At 33.5% G+C, this 27,762-nt stretch overlaps 2 protein-coding genes across 2 annotated transcripts; one reads left to right on the forward strand and one right to left on the reverse strand.

Moving 5' to 3' along the window:
• Positions 1-3,408: 3,408 nt before the first annotated feature.
• schlank (ceramide synthase schlank) lies at positions 3,409-10,367 on the forward strand. Its single transcript, XM_066395712.1, has 6 exons — positions 3,409-3,782; positions 3,830-3,950; positions 4,004-4,206; positions 8,867-9,107; positions 9,177-9,295; positions 9,349-10,367. The coding sequence occupies exons 1-6, from the start codon at positions 3,583-3,585 to the stop codon at positions 9,590-9,592; spliced, it is 1,128 nt and encodes a 375-aa protein (XP_066251809.1). The 5' UTR covers positions 3,409-3,582; the 3' UTR covers positions 9,593-10,367.
• Positions 10,368-11,165: 798 nt separating this feature from the next.
• Positions 11,166-27,762, reverse strand: LOC136412662 (lamin Dm0-like). Its single transcript, XM_066395800.1, has 7 exons — positions 27,342-27,762; positions 24,750-25,227; positions 18,164-18,352; positions 17,317-17,484; positions 16,829-17,255; positions 15,709-15,937; positions 11,166-13,677 (listed from the first exon to the last, which is right to left on the reverse strand). Exons 1-7 carry the CDS (start codon positions 27,494-27,496, stop codon positions 13,551-13,553), a joined length of 1,773 nt encoding a protein of 590 aa, XP_066251897.1. The 5' UTR covers positions 27,497-27,762; the 3' UTR covers positions 11,166-13,550.

The raw sequence follows: 27,762 nt of genomic DNA on the forward strand, positions 1-27,762 counted from the left end.
TTTCAGAACGTGTGAGCTGGTACATAAAAGACACTCCCATCAGCCAATGAGTTAGTCATTTATTTATATGAAGCAAGGGTTTTGAAAAGTTCAATTGGTTAGGAGAGAATTAAGTACGTAGTCGGATAAATGCAGTAATATGTCGATTAAGTGGTTTAATTAACCGACAACAGGCCGGAGCCTATTTTATGTTGGCGGGACCACGAGGTTTGACACCAGGAGTTTTCTCTAATCGAAATGAGTCAAACATTGAAATTTTTGTGGAAACTCGTTGAATCGGAAACCGGAGGTGGAGAAAAAATATTTTTTCCGAAATTTATCACTTTCAAGATCACCAAGAAGAACCATCATTATAGAGTTTATTTACAAAAACACAACAAGATTTTAAAAACTCTGTTGTGCGACATTCCTCATGCCGTCAAATGTCAGTGGTTACCTCACTGTGGTCAATTCCCACACAATCAAGATACGTAATTTGCCATCTATGCACAAGGCTTAAAAAGATTATTCAGTAGAAATTTCACTCGTTAAAATTTTTCTTTTCTTGAAGCTCTAATTTAGTCAAAAACAGGTTTGCCGCATTGACTTCTAGCACTATAAGCTCGTCGCCACCCACATTCAGCATTAACAGCTCAAATGTGGCGTCCCCTTTCTTGCCATGACGGGTGTCATCAATGACTTCAATGAATGAACAGACCCACGCAGATGCTTCTTCCTATGACATTAGTGTTATTGCCCATGTATATCGAGGATTAGCGAGATTGGTCACAAATTAACCGCTTTAACGATTACCCCCATGAAAAACTTACCTGATGGGTAGACTGCGAAAGATCGTTCATATTCTCAAAATTGGTAAACGTCTCTTCCTCCTTCTCTTGGGCACTAACATTACGTTCACTAATATGACACACTTCCCCCACAATCCTATGAGATGTCTCATAGCGCACGTCATGCACTGAGGTAAACTCCAGTTTGCCCTTGGACAACTTATCACTCATATCCACGCTGTCTCTGAGAAGATCGCTCATTGAGGAACTTTTTTTCAACTCTCCGATTTTGTCAGCCTCCTGCCTTATTGCAATAGTCAGATCATCTTCTACCCTGCGAAATTCTAGAGGAGACGAAATTACTAGTTTGCGAACGTGAAGAGTACGTTGTAGTTTCTTTTCTCTCTTGGTAGAGCTCTTCAATCTGCCTGGTTGGTTTTGAAAAAATTGCAACTGTTCCAGATGATCTTCGTTATAGAACGATGGAGTCAATACTCTGTAGAATGTAGTATCTCTTGCCTCGAATTTGTCATCAACCTCAAGTTGTTCTGCACTTGCGGTTTCTTCCTCAGCAGGTTTAGAATTAACAAAAATAGCATTTTTGACGGAAGGTAAAACCACGTCTTGAGATTTGGGATTGCTCTTAAAAGCTTCAATATCGTCTTTAGCTTTTCGCTGTTGTTTCGAATTTTTTACCGCGAAATTTAGCTTTTGCAAGCTGCCGAACATACTAAGTTCCATCATATTTCTATATATTAACACATAACACAACGAGAATAATATTTCTACCGCAAATTTTATTTCTAATAAAATATTGTTTTCGCGGGTACAGTCACAATGAACGTTGGCAATTAATAACACAATTATCTGAAGTGGATTTTGGCTGATAAAAGAGATAACAGCTTGAAAGATTAATTTTATAGACATGCGAAATTAAGATAAAAATAAGTAAATAAAAAAAATAGATGGGAAAAACATTAAGAGTTTTGTATTATGTTTAAAAGGTAATGCAATTTAATTGAATTTTCCACTTATCTTTATTAAGTTGTTCTTGATAATTTGGCGAATGCGCTTTTTACTAGATTGTCAAGAAAATATTTTATTAAATAATTATCACAAACTTACCTCCATATCTTTCGAAGTTTTGGGGGTCAAATAAGACAAGGAAACAGACTTTCTGTTCCCGGCTTTAATGATGCTTTCCCTCACTTTTTTAGATGATTTTTCAAGTAGTCTTTCCTGCATTTTTTCAGGTACAACTTGCAATCGGCTCTCATAAATGTTTACAATTTCCGAAACTGAACACGAATTTATCAGGACAACGTCTTTATTTAGAGTGCTACAGTTGTAGCTTTGCACGTCAGTATAGGATTTTGACAACCTACTGTTATTTTTCCTTTCATTGAACTTTTCATTTGATTTCAGTTCATGGATTAGTTCTGATGAGAATGAGGAGTTCTTATACAGCTCCAACGGTTTAAGTCTAGTGGTTCGACGTAGTTCCACGATGTCTTCGTTTAGATTTTGGTATGGCACTTGGTCTAAATAGAGTTCCTTTGGGGCGGCTGGTTCATCACCGCTCGCTTTTTTTCGGAAATTCAAACTCAAACTCTTCTTTAGTGGCATTGTAATTCACTACAATAACAGAACGTCATTTATAATCAAATCAGCGTCTAAATTCGGATCGTAAAGTTTTATCATAGATAAGATGCGAATACCTATCTACACAGCTGACATTAGTAGGATTTATTCATCTTACATTTGTTACTGGGTTGGCTCAAGTGTGAAGCATTGGAACTACAATTACGTTGCACTCATGGCTATTGAGCATTCTTGGTGATTTTTTTAATATATTTTCAATAAAAAATTAAAGGGAACCAAATTTTTGATTTCTCTTGGCGGTAAACGACACTGACAGGAAAATTTAACAAAACTGAATTTACTGCGCAGATTTTAGATTAAGTATACGTCGAAGTGAGCTGAAATATACTACCATCCTTATTTATTTACTGTACCTAACGAAGAGAGAAAGGTCATCTTTAAGTAAATATAAAATATATTTTAGAGAAGTGTATGTTGAAGTAATTGTGACGTCATGGTGAACCAAAGCATCAAATGTTTAATTGGTTTAATATCGGTTTTACCAAAAATATTATTAATCTTTTGCGTCATTGACGATCAGTGTTAGTTATATAGTTAATTATTTCAGCATTAGATTTATTTGGGGTTCATTTAACGTAAAAAAATACTAATAATATTCACGCACGTGTACATACTATTATAAAGAAGATCGTAAATAAAAATATACTACAAAAAAATTCTCACTAAACGCTACATTTTTAATCGCTCCACTCGTAAACTGTACTCATAATAAAATATAAAAGAAACACATATTAATTAACATGAATAGGAATTTGAAGCATAACATTACATTTGAAAAAAATTATTAGTTATAAAAACTATTGCCAAAATGGTCGTCCGTGCATCTTGATTACGTACAATGAAACTGCCACATTCGTTTTTCCATTGCGAAACTATCCGTCCTTGCCTGCCTACACCCAAATTGAATGGAATAGAAAGAGCAATATATATATTGTGGGGAATAATTCTCCAACAATAGGTTATCGAAGTGTCAATTTGTAATATGTCAAATAAAATAAAACTAATGGGGCTGGGGTGTTTCCTTATCAATGCCGCATACTCTTCGAGTTAAAAACCATTAAAAGACGATAATCTGAAAAGTGAGACAAAACTTGATTATGCCAGAAAAGTGTCACCTTACTCAGTAACTCGGCCTCCGTAATTGTGTATTACAATGGCAGCGTTGGTGCACTCGTATTACCGTAAATTCGCCGACACATTTTGGTCGACAAACGTTTGGTTGCCTCCAAATACGACTTGGGCGGATATCGCACCGGAATCTAGCACGGAAATACAACATGCCGATTATCTGCACCTGTGGTATCCACTGCCTATGGCACTGGTGGTGCTGATCATAAGATACTTATTTGAGAAGTAAGTGAGGTTAGCTTTGTGGCTTGAGAAGTACTATTTTTTTCCAGGTACTGGTTCACACCTGTAGGTTTAAGTCTAGGAATTAAGAGCACAAGACCCAAGAAGGCTCAGTCCAATGTAGTATTAGAAGAGGCTTATCGGGTATCAAAGAAATGGAAGCACAAGCAGGTGCAGACTCCTTGTTCATTCATTTAAATGATGTACTCACTGGTTTATTTCAGATTCTAGGTTTAGCAAAGCAATTGGATATGAGTGAGAGACAAGTAGAGAGATGGTTGAGACTCAGGAAGGCCCAAAACAAACCATCGACTTTAACAAAATTCTGTGAGAATTGTTGGAGATGTACATATTATAGTTTCAGTTTCTTTTATGGCATTATAGTACTTTGGGATAAGTCTTGGTTATGGGATATCAATGAGTGTTGGTAAGTCAAAATTCCTTATGTTCATAATGAAGTTACAATTTTACTCCATTAATTTTGTGTACTTTCATATATTTTTTTAATTTCACATATATATATATATATATATATATATATTATACACACAAATATATTGTGTGATTTAAATGGGGCTGTATTATTTAAAGCTGAGCAAACACCTTTATTATAGTTTCCTTAAGAAGTCTTGTTTAAACTTTGCATATAGATACTTTTTGAATTTTGTAATCAGTTACTGTTTAAAGCAACCTTTGAGATTAATCTGAATATTATTTCTAACTTGAACATCTGATTGTGTTACTCATGGTGCTCTCTAGGTAATAATAAATGAATCATCCAAGTGGGTTTCATTTCTGTGAAGAGATTACAAATAATTAAAATAATTTTGTTATTATAATGAGTTATGTTAATGCATTAAAGATTAATTATGTGTTGGGTTTGCAAATTACTTACGCGTTGATTTCTTCTGGGTCTTGTAATTGCACACAAGCAGATTTTCTTGAGAAAGTTTATTAATTTTAAAGGTATATTAGTTTGATTATTACATGTTGACTGAAACTCAGTACTAGTTCAAGGCCATTTTAAAATAATTAATTATATTTGCAGAATCATGTTTTAATCTATGCATGGTGATCTGTGATAATTTAATTATCTGTAAAACCATTTGCACATTTACCCTTTAATTGTTTATGATAATCTGGACCATACAATTCTATGAAACCATTGCAATGAGATCATTTTCAGCTTTTCATATAGATATTTTAAGAGCTTAATTACTAAATTTTTGTTGACAGAGCCTCTGTTTTCAACTTAACAGGAACTTATATTTCCACTAAACTTAATAGGACTCCCACAATTCAATTCTTCTTTTTTGCATATTTTGTTTGATTTGTTTTTCTTTTTGAATGATTTTTTACCAAATTCCAACTACCTTATTTTCAATTGAGTTACACGATTCACTACAGACATATACAGATGCGAGCAAAAAAATAGCTTCACCTATGCGCTTGCAGCTTCAAGTAGAATATTTTTCTTCCAGTTGAGATGATTGAAATTATAAATACAACATTTTCTTTGAACACTTTTAAGAACTATCTACAAGTAATTTGACGTCGGTCTGTCGTATATTAAAGAAAATATTAAGGAAAGTTAGAAGAAAACACAAAAACTGCTTTATTTGGAAATTAAGATTCTCTACTTCATACTTTAAATAATTAAATTTGCAACAAATAATTCTACTTCTTTTAATGTATTTATAAAAATGTACATTCAATATTTGATTGTATGCCCTTTTGCATTTAAAATTGCTTGACAACGAGTAGGCATGGAGGCGATCAGTCGTTGACAGTACTCTACAGGAATCCAATACCATTCTTCTTGAGTGATGGCCCACAAATCTTTTAAATTTGTCGGTTTTAGAGCCTTAACCTACTGTTTAAGGTATTGCCAAAGGTTTTTTGATGGGATTCAGATCTGGGGATTGTGCGGGCCAACTCATAATATTGATGGAACTTTCGGTGAGCCAGTTTTTGACAATGTTCACTGTATGCTTAGGATCGTTGTCCTGTTGATAACCCCATCGAATAGGCATATTGTCCTCAGCATACGGGAAGCATGTGGTTCACCATAATTCCCAAATATAACTCTTTTGTTAAATTCCCATCGATTTTCACAAGGGGACCAATACCATTCCACAAAAAACATCCCCAGATTTTAATATTTCCACCCCCATGCTTAATTGTCTTTTTCGTGTACTTAGGGTCGTAGGCAGTACTTGGGGACCTTCTAACTAGTCCGGAATGGTCTGAAGAATAAAGCATAATTTTACTTTTATCGTTCCACAGTATGTTGCGCCATTTTTCCGATCTTCTTCAGTCCATTTTGATCCAGATGATCTCGAGCAAATTTTATCCTGTTTTAAATTTATTTTTTTTTAACGAGCACTTGACGTAGGCTTCTAGCAACTAAATTTTGTTCGCGTAACCTTTTGCGAACTGTTCACACGCTCACATTCAAATTTATTTCTGTAAGAATCCCTTGAGCACTCATAAATGGATTCCGCTTCGATGTTCTAATTATGATGCGATCTGCGTTTGGGGTGGTTTTTCTCGGCCTTCCTCTATTTTCTTGTTCCGGAAGGTCCTTCATAGCATTTTGAACCATTTTTAAAGAACATCCAATAATTTTCGAAATTGCTCTTAACGAATATCCTTCGTTTTTCAACTTTCGAATTAACTTTCTTTGTGGAGACGTACAATGTTTGCCACGACCCATTTTTTATAATAGATACTAAGAAGAGGGAGAGAAGACTAAGAAGATACTAAGAAAATTACACTATCAAGTACCGAATATTAGTTCAAAGAATAGCAGAGTACTTACCAAAAAAATGTTAAGAAAATTTCAAAAATTTCGACAAAATTCACTTTACAAACTTCAAGAGTGTTTTACAGCAAAAAAAACAGTTCAACAGAAATATTTAATTTATAAATTACTCAAAGCTTTTATAAGAATGAAAACTTCTCTGGATATACTGAGAAACCTATCTGGAGCTAATTCAAACGCCAAAACTTCCTTACCTTACTTGGGTTTTTCCTAATTATTAAACAAATGAACGAAAAGTAAGTGACGCTATTTTTTTGCTAGCATCTGTATGTATATCTTAATTATTTCATTCTATCAGGTGTTTTAACTGCAAAACTTTAAAACCCTATATGTACACAACTCTGCTATCATTTCATTTTAATTAAGACAAAAAGGAACACAGCTGAGATGGCGCATTACTTTTCCTATGGAAACTGATAAGGCTTTATCTGCATGATTTAATACTCCAAACTACATACAAACACAAAGGTGTTTGTATGTCGCCGGGCAAGTCTTAAATTTTTTCGTATTTCATTTGAGTGCCTGAAAAATGTTGGGAAAGTTGCGTCGTGCCAAGTCTTTTCTGCAAAAATCCAAGCATGAAGTAGACGAGCCCAAAGAGGCGGATTTAGATCTATCCGAGTCGTCGCATTTGAGACGGAATATCTCTATTGATGGGTCTGTTTTCAAGAACACAAGTAAAGAAGTGCCTAATTATCTCTTGAGATCCAGGAGGCTGCAAAGACAAGTTTCGCATTCGTATGAACATCTGTATGATGAACTTCTGGAGCAGATGCGTCAGAGGAACTTTGGGGATTCTTATTCGAAGAAAGACGCCCAGAAACTTACAATTGCACCTAGTGTCATTGTGCGGAGGCATCCGGTGTATGTGTCTAATAAAAATTTCAAGAGAAGGAGTTTTGTTGATTCTAGTGATGATGCAGTGTGTCACAATGCAAGCAAAGATGTGATTGTTAGTAATTTTGACAGAAATAACGTGGTTTATTGTTCCGAGCGGCCCGCTAGACATCCAGTGGATGAATTCCTAGCGATGGGAACTAGCGGGGACTTTTTGATAAATAGACGTGGTGTTGATATGAGCTACGATATCAACAGAAGAAACCCAGCGTATGTGCCCAAAGATGTAAAATTGACTCGCAAGAAGTCGGATGTTTTGGATAAGACCGGTCTGAGGACTTTGTTCCAGAAAATTAAAATCGGGACAAAGACAAGGAGTGAAAACAAAGACATTTCTGACTCTGGCTGTTCTACCAGTTCAAGTACTAACAGCTGCAGCTATGAAAGGGCGTGTCCTCGTAGTGAAATCATGCAATTAGAAGAGCATTTTGGGAGCAGCACTTCTATAACTTCTAGTTCAGAGACTAGAATAGCAGATAGAAGCGCTGATTCGAGCATTTTTGATGGAAATGATAAAGGATATTCATCTTCAAAAATTGAACAAGCAAAGAGTAATGTACTAGAAAGTTTCAACAGAGTTAATATGAATACCGATTCAGGGAATTTTAATCGAAATAACAAAGCATATTCATCTGAGAGAATAATGCAAGCGAGAAGTATTGTGTTAGAAGGCGATAGGAGAGCGAGGCATCCTGCATATTCTCAAGAAAGGAAGGGTGATGATGGCAGGAGGATGGAAGATGTTTCGAGGAAGAGGCCACATTCTCAGGCGAAGCCCAATTTCAATAGAACCAGGCCTGTGAGTTGTTCAGAGAGAGAGGGAAGAAGACTGTTGAAATGATTAAACATGATGGGGAACTCAGATCTGTGTTGAATGACAATAATAATGATTAATCGACAGTATAGTTGTGTTGTTGCACTTAGATGATTTTTTTTGTATTAAGGAATTTTATTAAAGTTTTCAGAACCACGGTAAAGAATAGTTAATAAATTATTATATACCATATAATATTATAATTAAAATTCAAAATATGGATTTTATTGCGATAAGATAAACCGGTAATAGATAATTATAGCATTTTATGAGATTATTTGAAATCTCATTAATAGTACTTGGAATGTCACCAATGAAGTGTTGCCGGGTTATCGTTTCTTAAAAAGTATTGAATTGGGAAATTTCACAAGATTATGATATTCATTTTCCAGTTATAAAATAACAAAAATGACGTAAAGGACCCAAGACAGGTATATTTTTAGCATAAGATTTAAATTAAGAGGATCTTTGTAACGTCTCTAAATAGCTCGATAGTTATTTAAAAATTTTGTAAGTGGTTTAGAATAATATTCAATTTAGTTCTTTATTTAGGAATGGATTTCCGCATCAATCGGTCACCAACGACATTTGGTGGTACTACATGTTCTCGTTGGCCTTTTACTGGTCATTGTGCGTCTCTCAATTCTTTGACGTGAAAAGGAAAGATTTCTGGCAGATGTTCATCCATCACATTGCGTCGATACTGCTGATGTCCTTATCATGGATCGTAAACGTGTTCAGGATAGGCACGTTGGTATTGGTAGTGCACGATTTAGCAGACATATTTTTAGAAGTAAGTTGATATTTATTATCATAACGTTAAATTTAAATGTTGAACGGTTGTAAACAAACTATTCCTTAGGCCGCCAAAATCACAAAATACGCCGGATACCAAAAACTCTGTGATGTAATCTTCGCAATTTTTACCGTTCTATGGATAGTCACCAGACTGGGTTTTTACCCTTTTTGGATAATCAGAAAGTAAGTTTCTACTTCCATCTCGTACAAATCTCACATCTTTATCCTCTTAAAAGTACATCGATAGACGCCCCAAAGGTAGTCCCAATGTTCCCGGCGTACTACATCTTCAACAGCCTTCTCTGTCTGCTGTTGGTATTGCACATCTTCTGGACGTATCTTATCTTGAAAATCGTGTGCAACTCCCTGAAGGCGGGCCTGATGTCGGGCGACGTCCGCAGTAGCAGCGACGACGACTTTAGCGAGAATTCGAACAATTCGAATTCGAACCAAAACCAAAACCACGTCAAAAATGAATGAAGGTAGGATAAAGGTTTTTTTTTTAATTGGAACGCGATGGTGCTTGAGTTGTTGAGTGGAGGAAATTGGTTCTGCATTTCTTTGGTTCAGAGTTTTGTCTTTTTTTAGGTTGGTATAAATCACGGTTTAAATTCATTATCAGAATCAGAAAGATTTTCGACCAATTTCCATGCGCACACAGTTTAGATAAAGTATTGTGAAAATCACCAAAAGTGTGTTTTGTTTTCTTTATAATTAAGGAAGATTGTACAAAGACCTGTCTTTGTACGAATGTATTAAAACCTGAATTAAGTGTGAATAGAAGATGAGGTTATTATTTTTCGACTTAATCTAGTCTTCGTATTTTCGTCATCTACTTAAAACTTTGTCGATTTCTCATATTTTTGGATCAAATTTCAATATTTCACAATAGGCAATAATTAAGTTCATTACCCCGTTGTCATGAAGGATTGTAATCTAATCATTCCTCTGCAAAAAGAATAAATTAAAAACCATTTTAATGTTCCACATTAAACGTGGTAAATATTAATAATTCAGAATGTAGAAGGCCGTAACTTTCTTTGCATATGTCGTCTCGGAGTTCCACCGCCTAATTGTCAAGATTTGAAGGTTAAGTCGTTTTCCTTTACCTCCATTTTGAAGCGATTTATCTAATAGGTCTTAGATTATTTCATATCCAAGATCTTTAATCGTCTTTTGGAATTTTAGTACAGCCTTCTTGGCCAGTTGCTGTACACAGTCTGTGAAATCCAAAGATAGTTTCATTCTTAAAATATTTATTTTATAATAGTCAATGTGTAGTTTAAGTTCATTTCAGTTTTACCAATCAATGGGCAGGTTTCCTCACATTCCACGTCAATACCCCCATTTCAGACCTTAATAAAATGTATCATCACAGGATTAATGATCGCAATTCAAATTTGTTAGATAATGAATGTACCAAATAAAAAAAAAATGTTTTCTGCTTTTGTATGATTGTAGTTGTTTAATAAACATTTTTCAAATCAAATAAATATTTTTTTAGTTTTTGTCTTTGACCCTCTATGTTTAATTCAATGCCTGAATATTTTATTTAATTATACTAATGCCGTTAAATAGTCTTTTTTGGGAGTTTAATGGCATCAAATCATGACAGAATTCAGATCAACAGAATCGAGAGACTCGAACCACAAAGTGCAACATAGAAATTATTTTAAGTTACAAATTTTAACATTTCCAATTTTTATTTTTTTATTTTTCTGTTAGCATTAATATATGACGTGTGGTTTTAAATATTTACTTACATATACAAATACAAACATCAATATTCACATATCGATAAAATGGTCAACTTCCTTAAGAGGCTGGACCTACTAAAAAGAACATAACTTAGATGCTGTATCCAAATATCTCTAAATGAGAATGCCTAATGAATATATTTATTACAGCAGAATTACTAAACTTTAGCACCTCGCATCTTACAGTTATTCCAGTTGCGAGTAGAATAAACAGCTTTGGTACAGAAGGTCTCTCTCTTTCTCCTGATTCCTATTTGGATAATAATGTGAAAAGCCTATTAACTAAAACACAAATATGTTTGAAAATATAAAGTCTCGTTTATTATTCATTTTTATTTAAGTCATATGCATTAAACACAAATAAGTTCCTTAAGCATAGTGAAACTACTTCAAACATTTGTAATATATCTAAGTTAACCAAAAAGGTCTATTATTCTAAAGTATTTGATTTATAACTTTTAACTGTAAAATGTTAATTATTGGGTAAACTATAAAGAAAATAAAGAATTTTTTGGAAGTTTACAACAGATTTATTTGAAGACATTTTAAATATTACAAAACACATCAGCTAGAACTAACATTATACGACTTAACTGTAAATTTAGTACCTCATGAATAACATTCCAAACTCATTAGTATGATTTTGCAAATGCGAAGAAAAATCCTATATGGTTTCAAATTAAATTTATTAACAGAAATGCAACATTCTACATAATACAAAATACATTATATTAGCACTTTAAACCCATTTGTACCACTTTTTAATCAATGAAAATTAAGATGGACCTTATAATTCAAGATGCATTGCTGGTGAGCAGTCTGTCGCTTTTGAGGTCCAGCAAATTTAAGAAGTGCGGCAAATGCGAGTAAAAAAATGAAATGTCTGAACCAGAGAAAACTGAAGTTACTCATATAATTAAAAAATATATAAAAAATCTTTTTATAAACTTCCAATACGGAACCGTATACCAGATAACTTTCTAAAAGACAAAAATACCTGTTTGGCAATTTGGAGTTTCATGAGTTTTTTCTCAGTTCCTCGTGTGCTTGCGTGAATCAATCGGGTTTTGATCTAAAGCTAAAACCAGATTCATTCATTTCGTTCCGTGTCTCACAGCAGAAGTATCTCGGAGTTATCGGTCAAGAGAAACATCAAATATCTCAGAGAACAAAAAAGAAACGAATCAATATTTATTGAAACAAAGGAGTTACCCCGTTGCGTTGGTTTTGCGCATAAGAAGATTTTCACTAGAGAGAGGACGGATGTCCGGCAGTACCACTAAGTCCGGCGGGGCCACCGGACCTACTGTTCCGACCAAATGACACATAAAATTAGGAACATATATATATATATGTATATACACACATACATACATATTCCCAATATATAATAAATAGAAAAATATTAATTAATAATAATTGTTGGCTTTTGTTATGTTGATGAGGTGAAATAACTATAACTGACCATGTACGTAACGAAACAAACGAATACCAACATCGACGACCACGGCTACGCGTAAAGTTAATGAATTATGTTTTAATCTATTACAAAAAGACATATTATAACAAATTGAATTTAAAATAAATTTAATCGACGTTCCGGTACCAGGCTTAACCGTTTGCCGGATTATCTCGATTATCATATGCCGATCTGGCCAAACCAGTACGTGTCTAGTTTCCACCTGCTTATTCGCAAAATCTCAAGGCATACATGGAAATAATAAACACATTAATGATTGTGTTGTATAGGAGCGAAAAATATATATGTCTGATATTTTAATACAGTTGAAATAATAATGTATGAGTAAGATAGAAAAGTCAAACTGTTGAGGAATCTACTCATAGCAAGAAGAAGAAAGTGCAATATATTACATGTCAATATTATATTTAAGATAGCTATTTCCAAGTTTAAATAAGTTTCAGGTGAAACACCATCATGAAGAAATATATTATCAACAAGATGGAAGTTCTTGGCAAAAAATCAGCCACCATTGAAAGTGAAAAACATCAGACATACTATTTGTCTTCATTGAACTTCATATAGCAGAAAACTCCATTGTTGTCAAATATGTGCCACACTTTATAAGTAATCACCACACAACCATGAAAAAGTTATGGTCAATCCTGGAATCAAATTTGACAAGCTAGCTACGGTTCTTATATAAATAAAAAAATGTAAATATTTCACTTCGAGTTTTGGCGAACTAATTATCACCTCATCTAGAAACTAGAGAAGGAAAATGCAAATTTTCATTAAATGCTGCATTCATAAAGGATGTTAAAAAAATTCTGGTCGTGTGTTTAAAAGAAAAAAAAAAGAGCTTATTAAATCAAAAAGGTAGTAGTCAAATGAACTTCTACATAATACTTATAATACAATTTATAAGTTAATAAGTTACCATAACATCCTGTATAAACTGATATCTGAACTTGGTTTCGTAATACTCGAGCATTTTCTTTCCCTCCAAAAAACTAATATATAACTTGCAAAAAGTGAATTTTATGTGCTATTTGCACTACAATTTGAATATAAACATGTAAACAATCCACAAGAACCTACCCACTTTTTAACATTATGGAATTTGAAACGAAAGAATTATTACAGATTAGCATCTTGACTAAACTTAAATAGCACTTTTTGCAGCATCATACTTACCTTCACACGTCACTTATCGATCGATTCACATCAACCGACATTTTTCATCTCCTTGTGGGTCCCCCAGTTGCTGGTGCAGCTCCTCAGTTCCAATAAAGCCTCCTGCCGTCTCTCGGTGCCTCAGGTGCGAACTGGATAGCTGTCTTTTTACCCTAAAACGTAGAAAGTGAAGGAATTTAACATTATATAATACTCACAATTGAAAAAAGGATATACGTCCTATTATGTAATTTGAGTATACGTAGGAGTACTATTTACAAACAAAATCGGTACCACCTGATTCCGAGGGTAACTCTAGGTGTTGATATAGGTGGTAGGGAATATGATTGCTGAAACTCTTTAACGTTTCATTACATTAAATTAAATAATTGAATCAAAGAAAAACTGTTTGGAGTTTTTACTTTTTGATCTGACACAGGTTCGTTACTACACAACTTACATTTTTTCAAGTAACATTATGTGTTTTTTTTTACTTATTCAATTAGGAATATTTGTCTACAACCCAGTATAGATAAACTCAAGAGCATACCTATAGCACCACCCCAATTTTTAATCTAAACTTGTATTTCAATTATATTATTTAATAATTTTGGTTCAGATAAGGTAAAGCAATCTAAAACATTGATTTACAACAAATTTTGTCAATCTAGAAACTAATGTGTTTAAATATTACAAAAAAACGAAAAAACGGTAGGTGCATAACTATAGCACCATACAGCATTTGTTAACAAAATAATTATTTTTAACACTTATTCTTCAAAATTAACAGTGAGTTGGGGTTCCATTCCTTCTAATCATTTCAAAAATACTAGAAGTCATGCTGTTAATTAAATTATTTGTAATGTTCGGTTCCAAATTGTTTTAACAATTCTCTAGAGCAGCTTTTAATTCATTCAGGGTGTTATATTGCTTGTTATTTTGATATAGCCGACAGACCAAAATTCCCCAAAGATTTTCCATTGGGTTTAGGTCAGGGGAGCAAGTAGGCTAGTCTAACAAATCAATGCGATTCTCTTCAAACCATCTCATCGATTCTTTGCTAACATGAATTCTGGCGTACCTTGTTGGAAAATTAGTTGCCTATCTATATTATTATTTAAGTACGGTAATAAATATGCCTGGAAAACTAGAGTAACATCTGCTTTATTAAATGTCCCACATACCATTAGCGTGCCGCTACGAAAATTGTTTGGAGAGATATTGAGGTTCCTTTCTCAAATCCCTTCAATATGAGTTGAATCCGTCTGGGCCTTCTAATTTAAATTTTATTTTGTCGGAAAAGATTGTCTACAATAGACAGAGCTTAATTTATTCGATAGTTATGATGTTATTACTTACGCTGTCAAAGTTACGATTCATGTTTTCTCGTGCAAATTCTAGTATTGTAATTTTTTTGTTGAGAAAGGAGTCTTGAAGCTTGTTTTAGTTTTTCACGCACGATATAATATCATTTTTAATTATTATTCTTCTTATTGTCCATCTTGAGACGTTCGCTCCACATTCTTGCTCTATTTTTTTTGCAATTTTTTACACTGTTACTCGCGATGGCAATGAGTTTTCGTTCAGTTCTGGGGGAAACTTTCTTCTTGAGACCACCATTTTTCTTAGTTCCATATTCAGCAGAGTTTCTCAAATAATTCATCATAATTTTATGCGACCGTGGTCCGATTTCTCGTAAAATTAGACCCCCATTATAAAAAGTTAAAATTTTTCACTTTTCCAACTCTGAGAGATAACTACCACAAGGCATTTTCTAATCGAAACTGTGAAATTCACTAATTGTCATTTAATTTATTACCCTTATTTAACAGTTGACTGAATGTCCGTAACACAGACGACTTTAATTTTGTTCCTAATCCCTGTTAAAACTATATGGTGCTATAGTTATGCACCTATTTATAGAATATATATATTCATAATTTTTTTATTTTTTGTATTAATTTAACTACGTTAGTTTCTAAAATAGTTAAAATTGTTAAGTACCAATATTTTAGATTGCTGTACATTATTACAGTAGAAATTATTTAAAATTATAATCGAAAAACAAAGTTTGATAAAAAATTGGAGTGGTGCTATAGTTATACACTTTAATTTATAAACCAGACTTCAAAAAGTTATCCAAACACCAAAAATATTCACAAAGGCGTTCTATTCCTCCATTTCAAAAATCTTAAGACAAATACCTTTCAGAAACTGCTATCTCTTCTCCGTCCAAGTTCAACAAGGTGGTAGTCATGTTATCCGCTACGACCCATCTTGGACCCTTCATTACTAAATCGTGTGGAGGTTCGTGGTCCTTGTTAAGATCTGAGGACCAAATTGTAACGGTTTTCTTTGCTTCAATTTTCGAAGATCTGTTAAATTTGTATTTCGTCTCATCGTTTCCGGCACGGCGAATTATTTGCCATCCACCTAAAATAAATTTAAAAAAATTACCAATGGTTCTGGTCATTCTGGCAGCTATATATATATTTCTAAACAAAAATGCAAGTATACAGTCTTTACTTTTGGCTAGGCGAATAAAATAATATCATTCTTGAAACTTTTAATTAGACCTTTACTTATTTCAATAGTTATGTCAAAAAAAGTTTTTTTTTTATACAACATTGAAAATGAGTATTTTCCAAGTAGTAACTATACTGATAATATACATTTCTCGTAAATGCGCAGGATAGTCTACAATAGCCGTATAATCGCTATTTTTGCCACTCTCACATCAATATGTTACACTAGAATTTTTCCATTGTTTTTACATTTACTCCTCGAAATCTAAAAAATTTCAATAAATACTTAGATATTCGTCAAGTGTGGGATTATTACCTCTACGTTCAAAAGATAGATACGCAAAGCACAAACACTAGCGGTTCGTATGACAAGACGAAAAGAACGTACAAGAATGCATGACCAATATTCTTGTTTATTTATCTGAGAAAGCAATTCAATGAGACTTTTTGCTTCATAATATCATTTTTTTTATAAATATAAACAGCAGAATTTTTTACAAATTTCTTTTGTTTTTGTAAATTTGCGAATAAAACAATCTACCTCCGGAGTAAATAACTTAATCCGAGTTATTGCTTATCCTTTTCGGAGTCTAATAATGAAAAGTATTGTCCATTAAACCTCGGAAATGCACTTTTCTCGTATTTACATAACATGGAAAGCACTGTCAGTATTAGGGAAAAACGAAAAATTACCGTCAGGTGACGCACATATAGCAACTTTTGCTTGATGAGAAAAACTTTTTTATTGCACGTTGGTAGCCAACGTGCTAACGTTGATTTAATACGAGATTTTACTTACCAATAGGCACATCCTGATTGCTTTTGTTATGCAGTTTCACAAATTTACCGTCTGGATCGGCATCGATAATCTCCACATCCCCCTTGGACGAGCCGGAAACGCTATAATCAGACACGCTCGATTCGTGACTCTCCTCCATCAGAGTGCGCTTGCGTTTAGCTCCGGAACGACTCGGAGTATGACGTTGCGCGGAACTGCGCGAGCTGCTGCTTCTGGACACTTCGCGTTCGTTTCCGCTAGGGGTGATTTTCAGACGCGCCTCTTCGGATTCAAGCAATTTCCTGTATGCTGCGATTTCCAGATCCAAGGACACTTTAATATCCATGAGGTCTTGGTATTCTTGCAATTGTTGAGTCATTTCCTGACGAAGTCGGGCTAAATCGGCTTCAAGTGCGGCCTCAGCTTCAGCATGTCTCAAGCGTGCATTCTATATCCCCAAATACCAAATTCAGGCAAAAATAAACAAACTAGTGTAAAGATAATTTTACCTCAAGCAATTTTTCAAGATCTCTCGCTCTAGCAACCAGGGCGCTGTTTTCATTCTCAAGCTGTGTCACTCTATTAGTGAGCGTGTCGATCCTGGTACGTACCAGACGGGCTTCATCCAAAGCATTGTTGGCTGCTTGGGAGTGCCTGTTGGCTGCTCCTTCTAAATTCTAAAAATACAGGATCTTTTCTAAGTATGGTAAGTGTTTAGGAGATGGTTCACACAGTGTCTTACGACATCAATGTTACTTTTTTAGGTGCGAGTTACAAATTTGATTAAATGAGAAAAAGTTACTATTAGGATTATAATTAATAATATATTTAAAATTTGTGCCGACGCCGACCAATAAGGTTCCACTCGTAATTTTATTTTCTTAATGAACTGCAAGTTTGGCGGCAACTTATATGATTGCTGGGCCAGCACCATGATAATCGATACTCTGCTTATATTCATTTTTACCCAACGCCGTTTTGTTTTTTTTTCTTTCAGTCAGTCGTAATAAAGCTTTAATCCCATAAGCTTGGTTTTTGTTCAATAAAACACTTACAACGAAATTCAACGAAGAACTTTGATTTAACAGTTGTCCCTCGTGGAGTTCATTAAAGAAACCCCTACGACGTAGCTACATTTTCCATAGTTTCAGAGATGCTTGGAAAATATAAACAGAAAGGGTTTGTCCCCTAATACTGGCTTATTATTTGACGAAAAGTTCCCCGTCTAAAGGAGAGCACTTTTCCGAATAGTGACAATAGTATGGTAATAAGGTAGCTTATGAAACTTGCATCCTAATATACTACTGCCGATTGTCACTCAGTTTATTTACTTTATAAAACTCACTACTAACTTACTTTGATTTTATTTTCATAAAGCAACTCAATTTCTGCTCTGTTGTTTGCCATTTGGTTCTCATACTGGTCCCGGAGGTCTTGCAAGGCCTGTTGAAGCTTGGCTTCATATTGTTCAGCCAATTGTCCATCTATCTCACTTATTTCGATTTGGCGGCGAGTGCGAGTCTCAGTCAACTGCTGTTGATAAATCTGAAGAGGGCAAATAACTGTATCTAACATAATTTAGTTTCAGTTAAGGATGTTTTAATTGTTAAAAATTACAAAAAGTCATAGAACATATGACTATATTTTAGGCAAACACCTGTTCCAAAGTAATGTTAAATTACTAATGGACATATTACATGTGAAAGTAGTCATTTTCCTGATGATACCATTAAACAATTTCGAAACGATGCATCAGATTTATAAAACCTTATATCGTTCAATTCATCTATAAAAGGAGGATCCGAATCTGTAATAATGTATATGCAGGTTGCCTATTTCGAAAACTTAATCCCAATGACAATGACAGAATCATGACATGAAGCAGAAAGATACTAATATAACCTGAGTGTGTTATAGTCTATCTGTCGGTTGAGTAAATGTACGTAGGACAGCAATAACATTTTTGTGGATTTCATGTATAGGTATAATATCTATATACAGGGTGACAATATGAAAACTTACAACGGCTATATCTAGGAAACAAGGCACGATATCAAAAAATTTTTCGAATGAATTTCTATAATACCAAAGGAGAACCAAATACAACCTTTTAAATACAAATAATTTAAAAACCGATAGATTTAGACAACCTAAACAAGAGTACATTTTCTCTGTAGAATTGAGCGTTTTTAAAAATTCTCGACTTGTTTTAAGCATGGCTTAACAGATAAAAAAAATATGTCTTAAATTAGTTAAATAATATGATAAAACTAGCGACCTTTAGGAGCAACGTCAAAATAATCTTAAAATTCGTCATTTTCCCACTAAAAAACATAAAACTACTAATTTTCAGATTTATACCATCAAATATTTCTTAATTATGGAGAAATTTCAGAAGAAAATTTAAGCTTTGAATACACTGTATCTCTTAAACCAGGGACAATGGTATAAGCCATGTTGATCTAAATCATAATATTTTGATGACTAGTATCTCCAGTTTAGCGTTGGCCCATTCTTTCTGACACACCCTGTATACATGCGGGAACCAGTACTCAGTCATTGTTGAGTGAACAGTTATCTTGTACATATTTGTAAGTACTCTTCTTAAGAATAAACAGTGTTTCCTGTGGTCTTCCTCTATTGCAACCCCCTTTATTGGACACAACAATATCATAACTAAGAGGTTGTCATTTAACATTATTTAGTAAAAGGCAATGAGAATAAAAGGATAAGTGAGAATGTGTGAGTTAGCCCATCATTTTGGTTCCCCCTCGACATTATAGAAATTAGTTTGAGAAATGTTTTATGTCTTTTTTCTCCAGATATAGTCATTGTAAGTTTTCAAATTGTCACCCTGTCTAATAAAACCATGCGTTAAAATAGAAGAATTGAAATACTGAGCGTTAAAGGGGATCATTAAATATCGATTTTATATACACTAAACAAATGGGTTGATAGTCAACCCACTGATTTTTTTTGCCGATATCTACTAGGAACACCAGATAAGGGGATTTAATAAATAGGGAGAATAAGGGAATAGAAGGCATCTTATCTTGAATATGCCATACTTCAAATGCATTAAATAATTTTCAAAATGTGGAGAATTTTATCTTGACATTTTAAATCCAGCTTAACAACTAATCTGTGTAACATCAAGCCGTGTTATTATCATAAAGTGTGAATGTACTACACCTAAAATATCTTCAGAAATTCGAATCAAATCTAGGATTCCAAAAATACAGGGTGTTACAAATTCTATACCTTAGCGTTGGGATTTCTGTAACAATGAGATATTAAGTATGGAATTTGTAGTGCTTACGCAGAAGTGGATACAATGAATATGAAGTAATAAAATTAAAATATGGAAATTTGCATGCGAATCTGGCTGGCGATTATCGAATCAGTGGCGTAAAGTTTGAAGGGGCGCAGAGGCTTATTTTTCAGTAAACTCTTTGTAATTTAAAACTTCGACACTGAAGGGCCATATGCGGAAACAATCCCTTATTTTTTTATAAAAAAGGGTCTTTCTCAAAATCGTCTAAACAGGCCTTTTCGAAAAAAACCCGCGTTTAAAAAAACGTGATTATTACGAATATGACAGTGACGAATACAACATATAGTTTTAATAAAAAATTCCAGAATAATCAAATAATTCAAACGAAGTGAAAGTAAATATTTCCAAACTTTCTACCGAATGATAATTTGAATTTCATATCTAGCTAGCTTGAAATTTTACACAAGAGAAATAGAAGATAAAAAGTAGGTCGTAGCTTGATGATGTGTCGCAAAATGACGTTAAAATGAATTTTTGGTAAAGGAGCCGAGTGAGGTTATGTTGCTTTATTTACTTTTAATTTCAAGATTTCAATTAAACATTAAGGCTGTTTTTTAACATCACAAACCTAATTGTTTGAAAAATTCACAATAATTGCTGAAAATGTTGTCCACTCACAAATTTAGGCCCTTTTTGAGAATTCTGTGACAGGTCCCATAAGATTAAGTCGATCTGCTGTGACAATCTCATCAGGGAAGTATTTGGGTTTTCATGTATTATCTGTCTTTCATTTTCTACAGTGTTTGGAGTTCGTTTTTTTGGTCTTTCGCTGTCTGACTTTCTCTGAATACTGTCAGTTTCACGAAATAAATTTACGACATATTTCAGTGTATTTGCGAAGTTCAGTTCATCTGTTACAACTTCAGAAAATTATTTACGAAATTCTCGAACTTCATCAACTCATTCTCCATTAATTTGGTGTCCATTATGAAAGTAGGCTTCAACCATAAATGTTTCCTGTTCGTTCGTGAACACCATTTTGCGGTAGGTACAGGAAACTGAATTTAAACAAACGATACTGTGGTCTTAAAAAAGACAATTTTTTTATAAAACGGATAAAATTAATAAAATAACAGAGAAAGGAAAACGAAAAAATGCAAAGGCTGAGTGGTAAATAATCAAAATAATAAATAATGATTGGCTAAATGTCTCTGGAAGAAGCGTTTCGACGTGAAAAATTAGCAAATGATGTAGGTTACTTAGGCAACCAAATATATACAAACGATAATCTACATACGTTCTTTTCTTCAACAAATTACACTGTTTACTAGATATGAAATTAAAATAATCACTCTGTATAAAGGCGACCTATTTTTTTCCTATTCATTGTAACCTATTCAATGATGATAATGTCAATGTTGTCAAATTTACTACACATATCTTCGATAAACAACAGCAAACTTGGCAACATTCGTTCGCATCGGGCAACACAAATAACTCCCCAGTAAAAAATTGGGTAATTTTTAATTTAAGCCGTTTCTTAAATATTTGGCAATCCCTGGACTTGAGTTTAAAAAAGATGTGATATCATGGTTCAAAAAACAAATAAAATAAATATTTGATACTTAAAAGCCTTTAGGTAATTATGGGAAGCTGTATTAATTTCGCTAAAAATACATTAGCCGTGGCATTTCAAAAATATAAATTTACCTACAATATTTAAGAAACTGTAAACGCGGCAACGTTACCGTTATCGCCCGTAAAGAATTTTTTACTGAAGCTGGTCCCGCAATATTTCACTTTTCTGGGACTTTTTAAGAACACCGTATAACTCGATATAATGACGGCAGAACATCATAGAACTCGGCACAACTCCCTTAGAAAAAAAGATTTACAAAATCCAAAATGTTTAAAATTTTCCTCTTAAATTAGGGTATGAGATACACTCCTGCTGTATGAGCATTAAAAAAAAACTGAAAACACAAATTTTATAAAAATTACATGTTTTTAAATTAAACACCCTGTATTTTAGTGGCGTATTAAATGAGCCGTTTTGCCTAGATTTTAAGTTCAGGTACCGGGTACAAGGTTTTGCAGCACTTATTGCCGCTAATTGTATTCTTGAATTTATACGTTTGAAATTAGAATAAAAATGCCTATTTAATATGCGAATAATATACTGACTGTTCATTGTAAAAAGACGCATATTGGACCAAATCTAAGGGCTTCTGGTGCTTCCTTCTTTTCTGCCACCGAATTCTAAATGCCCGTCAAAAGTGCTTCAAACTTGCCCATTTAAACTTTTTGGAAGACCAATATTCGTTCGTGAATCGCTCTGTACACTCTGTATAAGCTCTAGTTGCGTGTCTACGACTAATACCTTAGAAAATTAGGTCACAACCCTTACCGTATAAAGGCTGGTACCAGCCAGAAATAGAAATTAGTTTCGATAAGGCAAAAGATATACTAAAAAACTGCTTACGTACGTATATTATTTCTATGAGATCATCTACATATTTAAAAATGAAGCAAAAGCTGGTGGTGGTAAGCAATTATTAAGACAGTTAATTGCTAAATTTAATGCTAATACCTTTTCTAGCACAGAAATGAAAGAAAATGATAAACGCGAGGGATAACACAACAAAAATAACAATTAAAATGCAGAATGATACTTTAACTAAATATTAGATCATACGCCTAATCAAATATTTCTAACTTTGGCCAAATCACAACCATCTAAGTAATAATTATTTTAAATCTTGAACTATTTCGATTGATGACATCAAACGTTCTCCGCTATTCATTCGAATATCGTGCCGTAACCGAGCAAACATACGGCTGGTCATTACGTTTTTGACCCAGTGAAGGTTTATAGAAACAGGTTGGAATGCTCGGGTTTGAATGTTTAATATTATAAGTAAAAGTGATGTCACCTGTCTATATAAAGTCTTTTCCCTTGAACACGGAAGGCCTTGTACAACGGCTCGCAAGATCGAAACCGACTATTTTAAATCACGACCACAAAATGGGCAAAACTTTGTATAAATGTACGCTAAAAGAGTGATGGAGCCAAGCCCAAAACTGTTACTAGACATACTATTCATTTGCAGGAAGCCCCAAGTGTGATCACTTCAGGAATGATTGGAAAAAAAGATTTAAAGGTTCCTCATCTATTTATTTAGATAATCAAAGTTTGAGTTTAGGATTTTATATTATAAAGGTTACAAGTATTTTACTTCAATAATTACTTTTCAAAAATAGTAATTGTAATTAGTAATTGATTTTACTTCTCATTCAGTAATTGAATTACATACTTTGAGAGTAACTGTACACTTCTGCGTTAATCGCAGTGGCTACCTTTAGAGCAGTGGAAGTACTTTCCAAGTACTTAGTTGAGTTACTCATTCGGCAATTCATTACTTCACAAAGTAATTAAACAACTGATAAGAAATTCCGACTAATTTCAATGGTTTAAGCATATAGCTAAGTTTTCTGTGAAATAAAAATTATTTTTACTGATGATGCCTCTTAAGATAATACAGTTAATTGATAAACATTTTCTAGGTCAAGGACAACGAGGGCATTGCCTACATCTAGATAAAGCCGAAGCGAACGATTATGAAAACCACGTGTGTAACTTCATTGAAAGCTTAGAGTGACATCATGTATTTACAATTCTGTAGGCGAGAAATGTTATTTCTCTCTTCAAGATAATTTTCTTGATTTTATTAACGTGTTTTCTGACCTTTAATTTTAAAATGAAAAGATGACCGCAGAGGTTTTATAATGTGTAAGCCAAGTGGTGATCTCAACCTACAGGCTTCACTATTTGTCAAACGGTGTGTGAAGGTGTTTTTGACGGAACTTACTATACAGTTCCAAATATCCATAACCTAAATTCCACGAATTCTATTATTACCTTGAATTTTTTTACCAATAAAACGGTAAAAACTCTTTACCTAGCAAGAACCGAGATGGAAACTACCTACCTGCCACTACTTATTATCTATATGAAGTCACTTCGACTAGTGTTAGAATTGTAATATGATCAATTTTGTGCAGTATACGTGGAAATAAAATAACAATTTTGAATATTTCTCGACCGATTTTCATAAATAAAAAAAATTAAAATCTCCGTTTCTTCTGGAAGTTTGAAGAACACTGGTCTTGCAAAGAGGATAGTTTCTCAGTGCCATACCAGTTAAAATCAATGTCATGAAAAACGATTACTTTTCAACTTTGGTTATCTAGAACTATCCTCAACCAATATTGTAAAACATATTTGGCGAATTTTCGTTTTTTGCATGAAAAAATATCAGGTATGTTCAAAACGGTTTTTTGTTTTAATTACCCTGTATCTAGGAAATAATCGAAGATTTTTTTTTCATGTTAAGCCTACAACAAAATTACATAGGGATTTCGTATCGATTTTTTTAAAGAATATTTTTAAGTCTTTACAACAAAGTTATCTGCAATCAAAATAAAATAATTTAATAATATTTGCATTTATCCAAAAGCTGATAATTGGAGTTAAGGGATGGCAAAGTTAAAATAAATTTATCTCTGCGATTTTCCAACGTTAACTTGACATTTGATGATGATATAGGTGATTGAAAATGATATAGGTACTTATCCATTTATGAGATAAAGAAAAAGGCAGCAACTTACCTGATCCTTAAATGACAGTTCTTCCCTCAAACTTTGATTGGAGTTCTCAACTTCCACCCTAGCCAAACTCTCTTCTTCCAATTGCTTCCTATGTTCATCCAACAACTTCTTCAACTTGTCCCTCTCTTTTTCCAAGTCCTTCAGATCTCCAATCGCTTTCTTAGCATCAGCATTGGCCTGATTATATTTGAGTTGCAGTTCGTTGCAACGGGTTTCATAAATTCTAGCAGAATTTTCAGCCAAGTTCAAATCTTTGGTTTTCTTGGCTAAATCAGCTTTTAGTTCGTCGTTCTCATCAAGAAGACGTTTGACATCGATTTCCAATCTTGCCTTTTCACGATGAGTTTCATCCAATAATTTACGAGCATCACTGAGTTCATGATCATACATAGACTTGATGTTTGATACTTCCCTCGTTACAGTTTCTTGGGTGCTTTGAATTTCTCTTGTAAGCCTATTATTCTCAGTTTCTAAATACCTGTAAAAATAAGGTGATGAAGAATAGTACAGAGTGATCATTTAAATTTCATATTTAGCCAACTGTGGAATTTTACACAAGAGAAATAGAAGATAAAAAGTAGGTCGTAGCTTAATGATGTGCCGCAAAATAATGTTAAAATTAATTTTTGGTCAAGGAGTCGAGTGAGGTTATGTTGCTTTATTTACTTTTAACTTTCAAGATTTCAATTAAACATTAAAGCTATTTGTTAACAACACAAGTCTAGTTGTTTGAAAAATTCACAATAATTGCTGAAAATGTTGGCCATTCATAAATTTAGGTCCTTTTTGAGAATTCTGTGACAGGTACCATAAGATAAGTTGATCTGTTGTGACAATCTCTTGAAGGAAATATATTCGAGTTTTCATGTATTATCTGTCTTACATTTTCTACAGTGTTTGGAGATTGTTTTTTTGGTCTTTCACTGCCTGACTTTCTCTGAATGCTGCCGGTTTTACGAAATAAATTTACAACATACTTCAGTTTATCTGTTATAACTTCAGGAAATTTTTCATGAAATTCTTGAAAATAGGGTTGAACTTCATAAACTCATTCTTCATTAATTTGATGTCCATTACAAAAATAGGCTTCAATAATAAATGTTTTTTGCTCATCAGTAAACATTATTTGGTGCTAGGTATAGGAAATCAAATTTAAACAAACAATACTGTGGTCTTAAAAGACAAATTTTTTGTAAAACGGATAAAATTAACAAAATAACAGAAAAAGGAAAATGAAAAAATGCAAATGCCGAACAGTGAATAATCAAAATAATAAATAATGAATGGGTAAATGTCTCTGGAAGAAGCATTTCGGCATGAAAAATTAACAAATGATGTAGGTTACTTAGGCAACCAAATATACACAAATGATAATTGACATATGTTCTTTTCTTCAACAAATTCCACAGCTTACTAGATATGAAATTTAAATGATCTCCCTGTATAAAATATACACATTTTCCATTGCTGCAAGAAGACTAAAAGGGTGACAAAAAAATCTATGGTAATGATATATTAAACTACTGAGTAAACCAGTGACAGGTGTGACTAAGGTAGTCACACCAAAGTAATATTTTCCTTGTTCTCTAAATGATATTTAACAATACCAGTTTAATGCTATTTGTTAATATTATTAAGACACTTATCTCAAGCACTTAAAGAGACGGGCCCCTCAACTTTTTTCTTATTATCCAGATAAAAACTCATAAAAGTAATTCAAAGATTTGAAAAAAAAAAAGAATTTGAAGATAAAAAGAATAGTGATTCAGCTAAATAATCCTTATAAAAAAGTTGCTGTTTTTCTTTCTACGGCATGTTTAAATATTCCTTTTTTTTTCGTAAATTGAGTGCATATCTCATAGATTTTGATTTAGCAAGATTAAAATTGAAAATGTAAACAAAACCGTAATAGGTACATATTACTTTTTACCTTATTAATTTGACTTGGTAATTGAATATCATTTCAAAGGCTTAGCTAGAAATGGGAGCTCTATTAATAATAATTATCTGAGCTCTAATGGCAATATCTAATATGTCTAATCTATCTAATCTGGCTCCAATGGCAATATCTAATATGTCTAATCTATCTAATCTGGTTCTGATGGCAATATCTTATATGTCTAATCTGGCTCCAATGGCAATATTTAATATATCTAATCTATCTAATTTGGCTCCAATGGCAATATCTTATATGTCTAATCTATCTAATCTAGCTCCAATAGCAATATCTAATAATATCTGGTAAAAATTTGGGCCTATGGTCAATGTGAAAACTTGTCAACTCAGAATCAGCATTCAATGTCCACTTTGTTGAATTATGTTTCTTGTAATCGAAATATGTTATTTTTGTTAAATCGTGGCATGGTTTAGTTCACCTAAACTCGATCCTCAACTTAAGACATGGTTCAACAACTGGACCAAAAAGGAGTAACTTTTTTTTAGACCTTTTTTACTCAAGCACCAGTAAACTGTGTTACCAATGTTAGAAATGCAGTATATCCACATTAGAGAATTTCTGGAACCATGTCGCAATGACGAATGCTGCCCCTTGCAGCTTCTATATGGACGGAGTCATATAAAAACTACACTAACCTGACTTTTTCAATGTAACAGGCCAGTCTATCATTCAAATTTTGAAGATCAGCTTTCTCTTGCAGCCGGGAATGCCGCGTTGGACTTAGCGGGCTTACCGGCCGGGGTGGATTTTGTGATGCGGGCGTAGAAGCTTTTTTCGATCTCCCAGACATTGTTTTTACGGGATCTAACACTGTATACAAATAATGAACTATTGCACACGATGGGCTCACTTCACAATTCGTAAAAACTACGGCGATAGATACTACAAACTGACGGTAAAAAAACCGATCGAACCAGAGCGAGGTCTCGGGTCGAGGTAATCAAACTATTTTTGGCGACGATTTGGGAGAGGCTCCTACTTTGCTTAACGAACGCGTCCTTTAACGGTTTGGATTTTTCGATTACGGCTTGGGACGGGTGGTGGGTGAAGAGACCA

This window comes from Euwallacea similis, chromosome 12 (assembly GCF_039881205.1).
Source record: "Euwallacea similis isolate ESF13 chromosome 12, ESF131.1, whole genome shotgun sequence".
In the NCBI taxonomy this organism is placed as follows: Eukaryota; Metazoa; Arthropoda; class Insecta; order Coleoptera; family Curculionidae; genus Euwallacea; species Euwallacea similis.

Excerpts from the sequence above, each read along its gene's own strand:
- schlank (XM_066395712.1), top strand. The coding sequence starts at position 3,583 with ATGGCAGCGTTGGTGCACTCGTATTACCGTAAATTCGCCGACACATTT. Across the intron at positions 4,207-8,866 it reads TGGGATATCAATGAGTGTTG|GAATGGATTTCCGCATCAAT; the intron begins GTAAGTCAAAAT and ends TTCTTTATTTAG. Across the intron at positions 9,108-9,176 it reads TAGCAGACATATTTTTAGAA|GCCGCCAAAATCACAAAATA; the intron begins GTAAGTTGATAT and ends ACTATTCCTTAG.
- LOC136412662 (XM_066395800.1), bottom strand. The coding sequence starts at position 27,496 with ATGTCTGGGAGATCGAAAAAAGCTTCTACGCCCGCATCACAAAATCCA. Across the intron at positions 25,228-27,341 it reads TGTTACATTGAAAAAGTCAG|GTATTTAGAAACTGAGAATA; the intron begins GTTAGTGTAGTT and ends TTATTTTTACAG. Across the intron at positions 18,353-24,749 it reads AACTGTCATTTAAGGATCAG|ATTTATCAACAGCAGTTGAC; the intron begins GTAAGTTGCTGC and ends TGCCCTCTTCAG.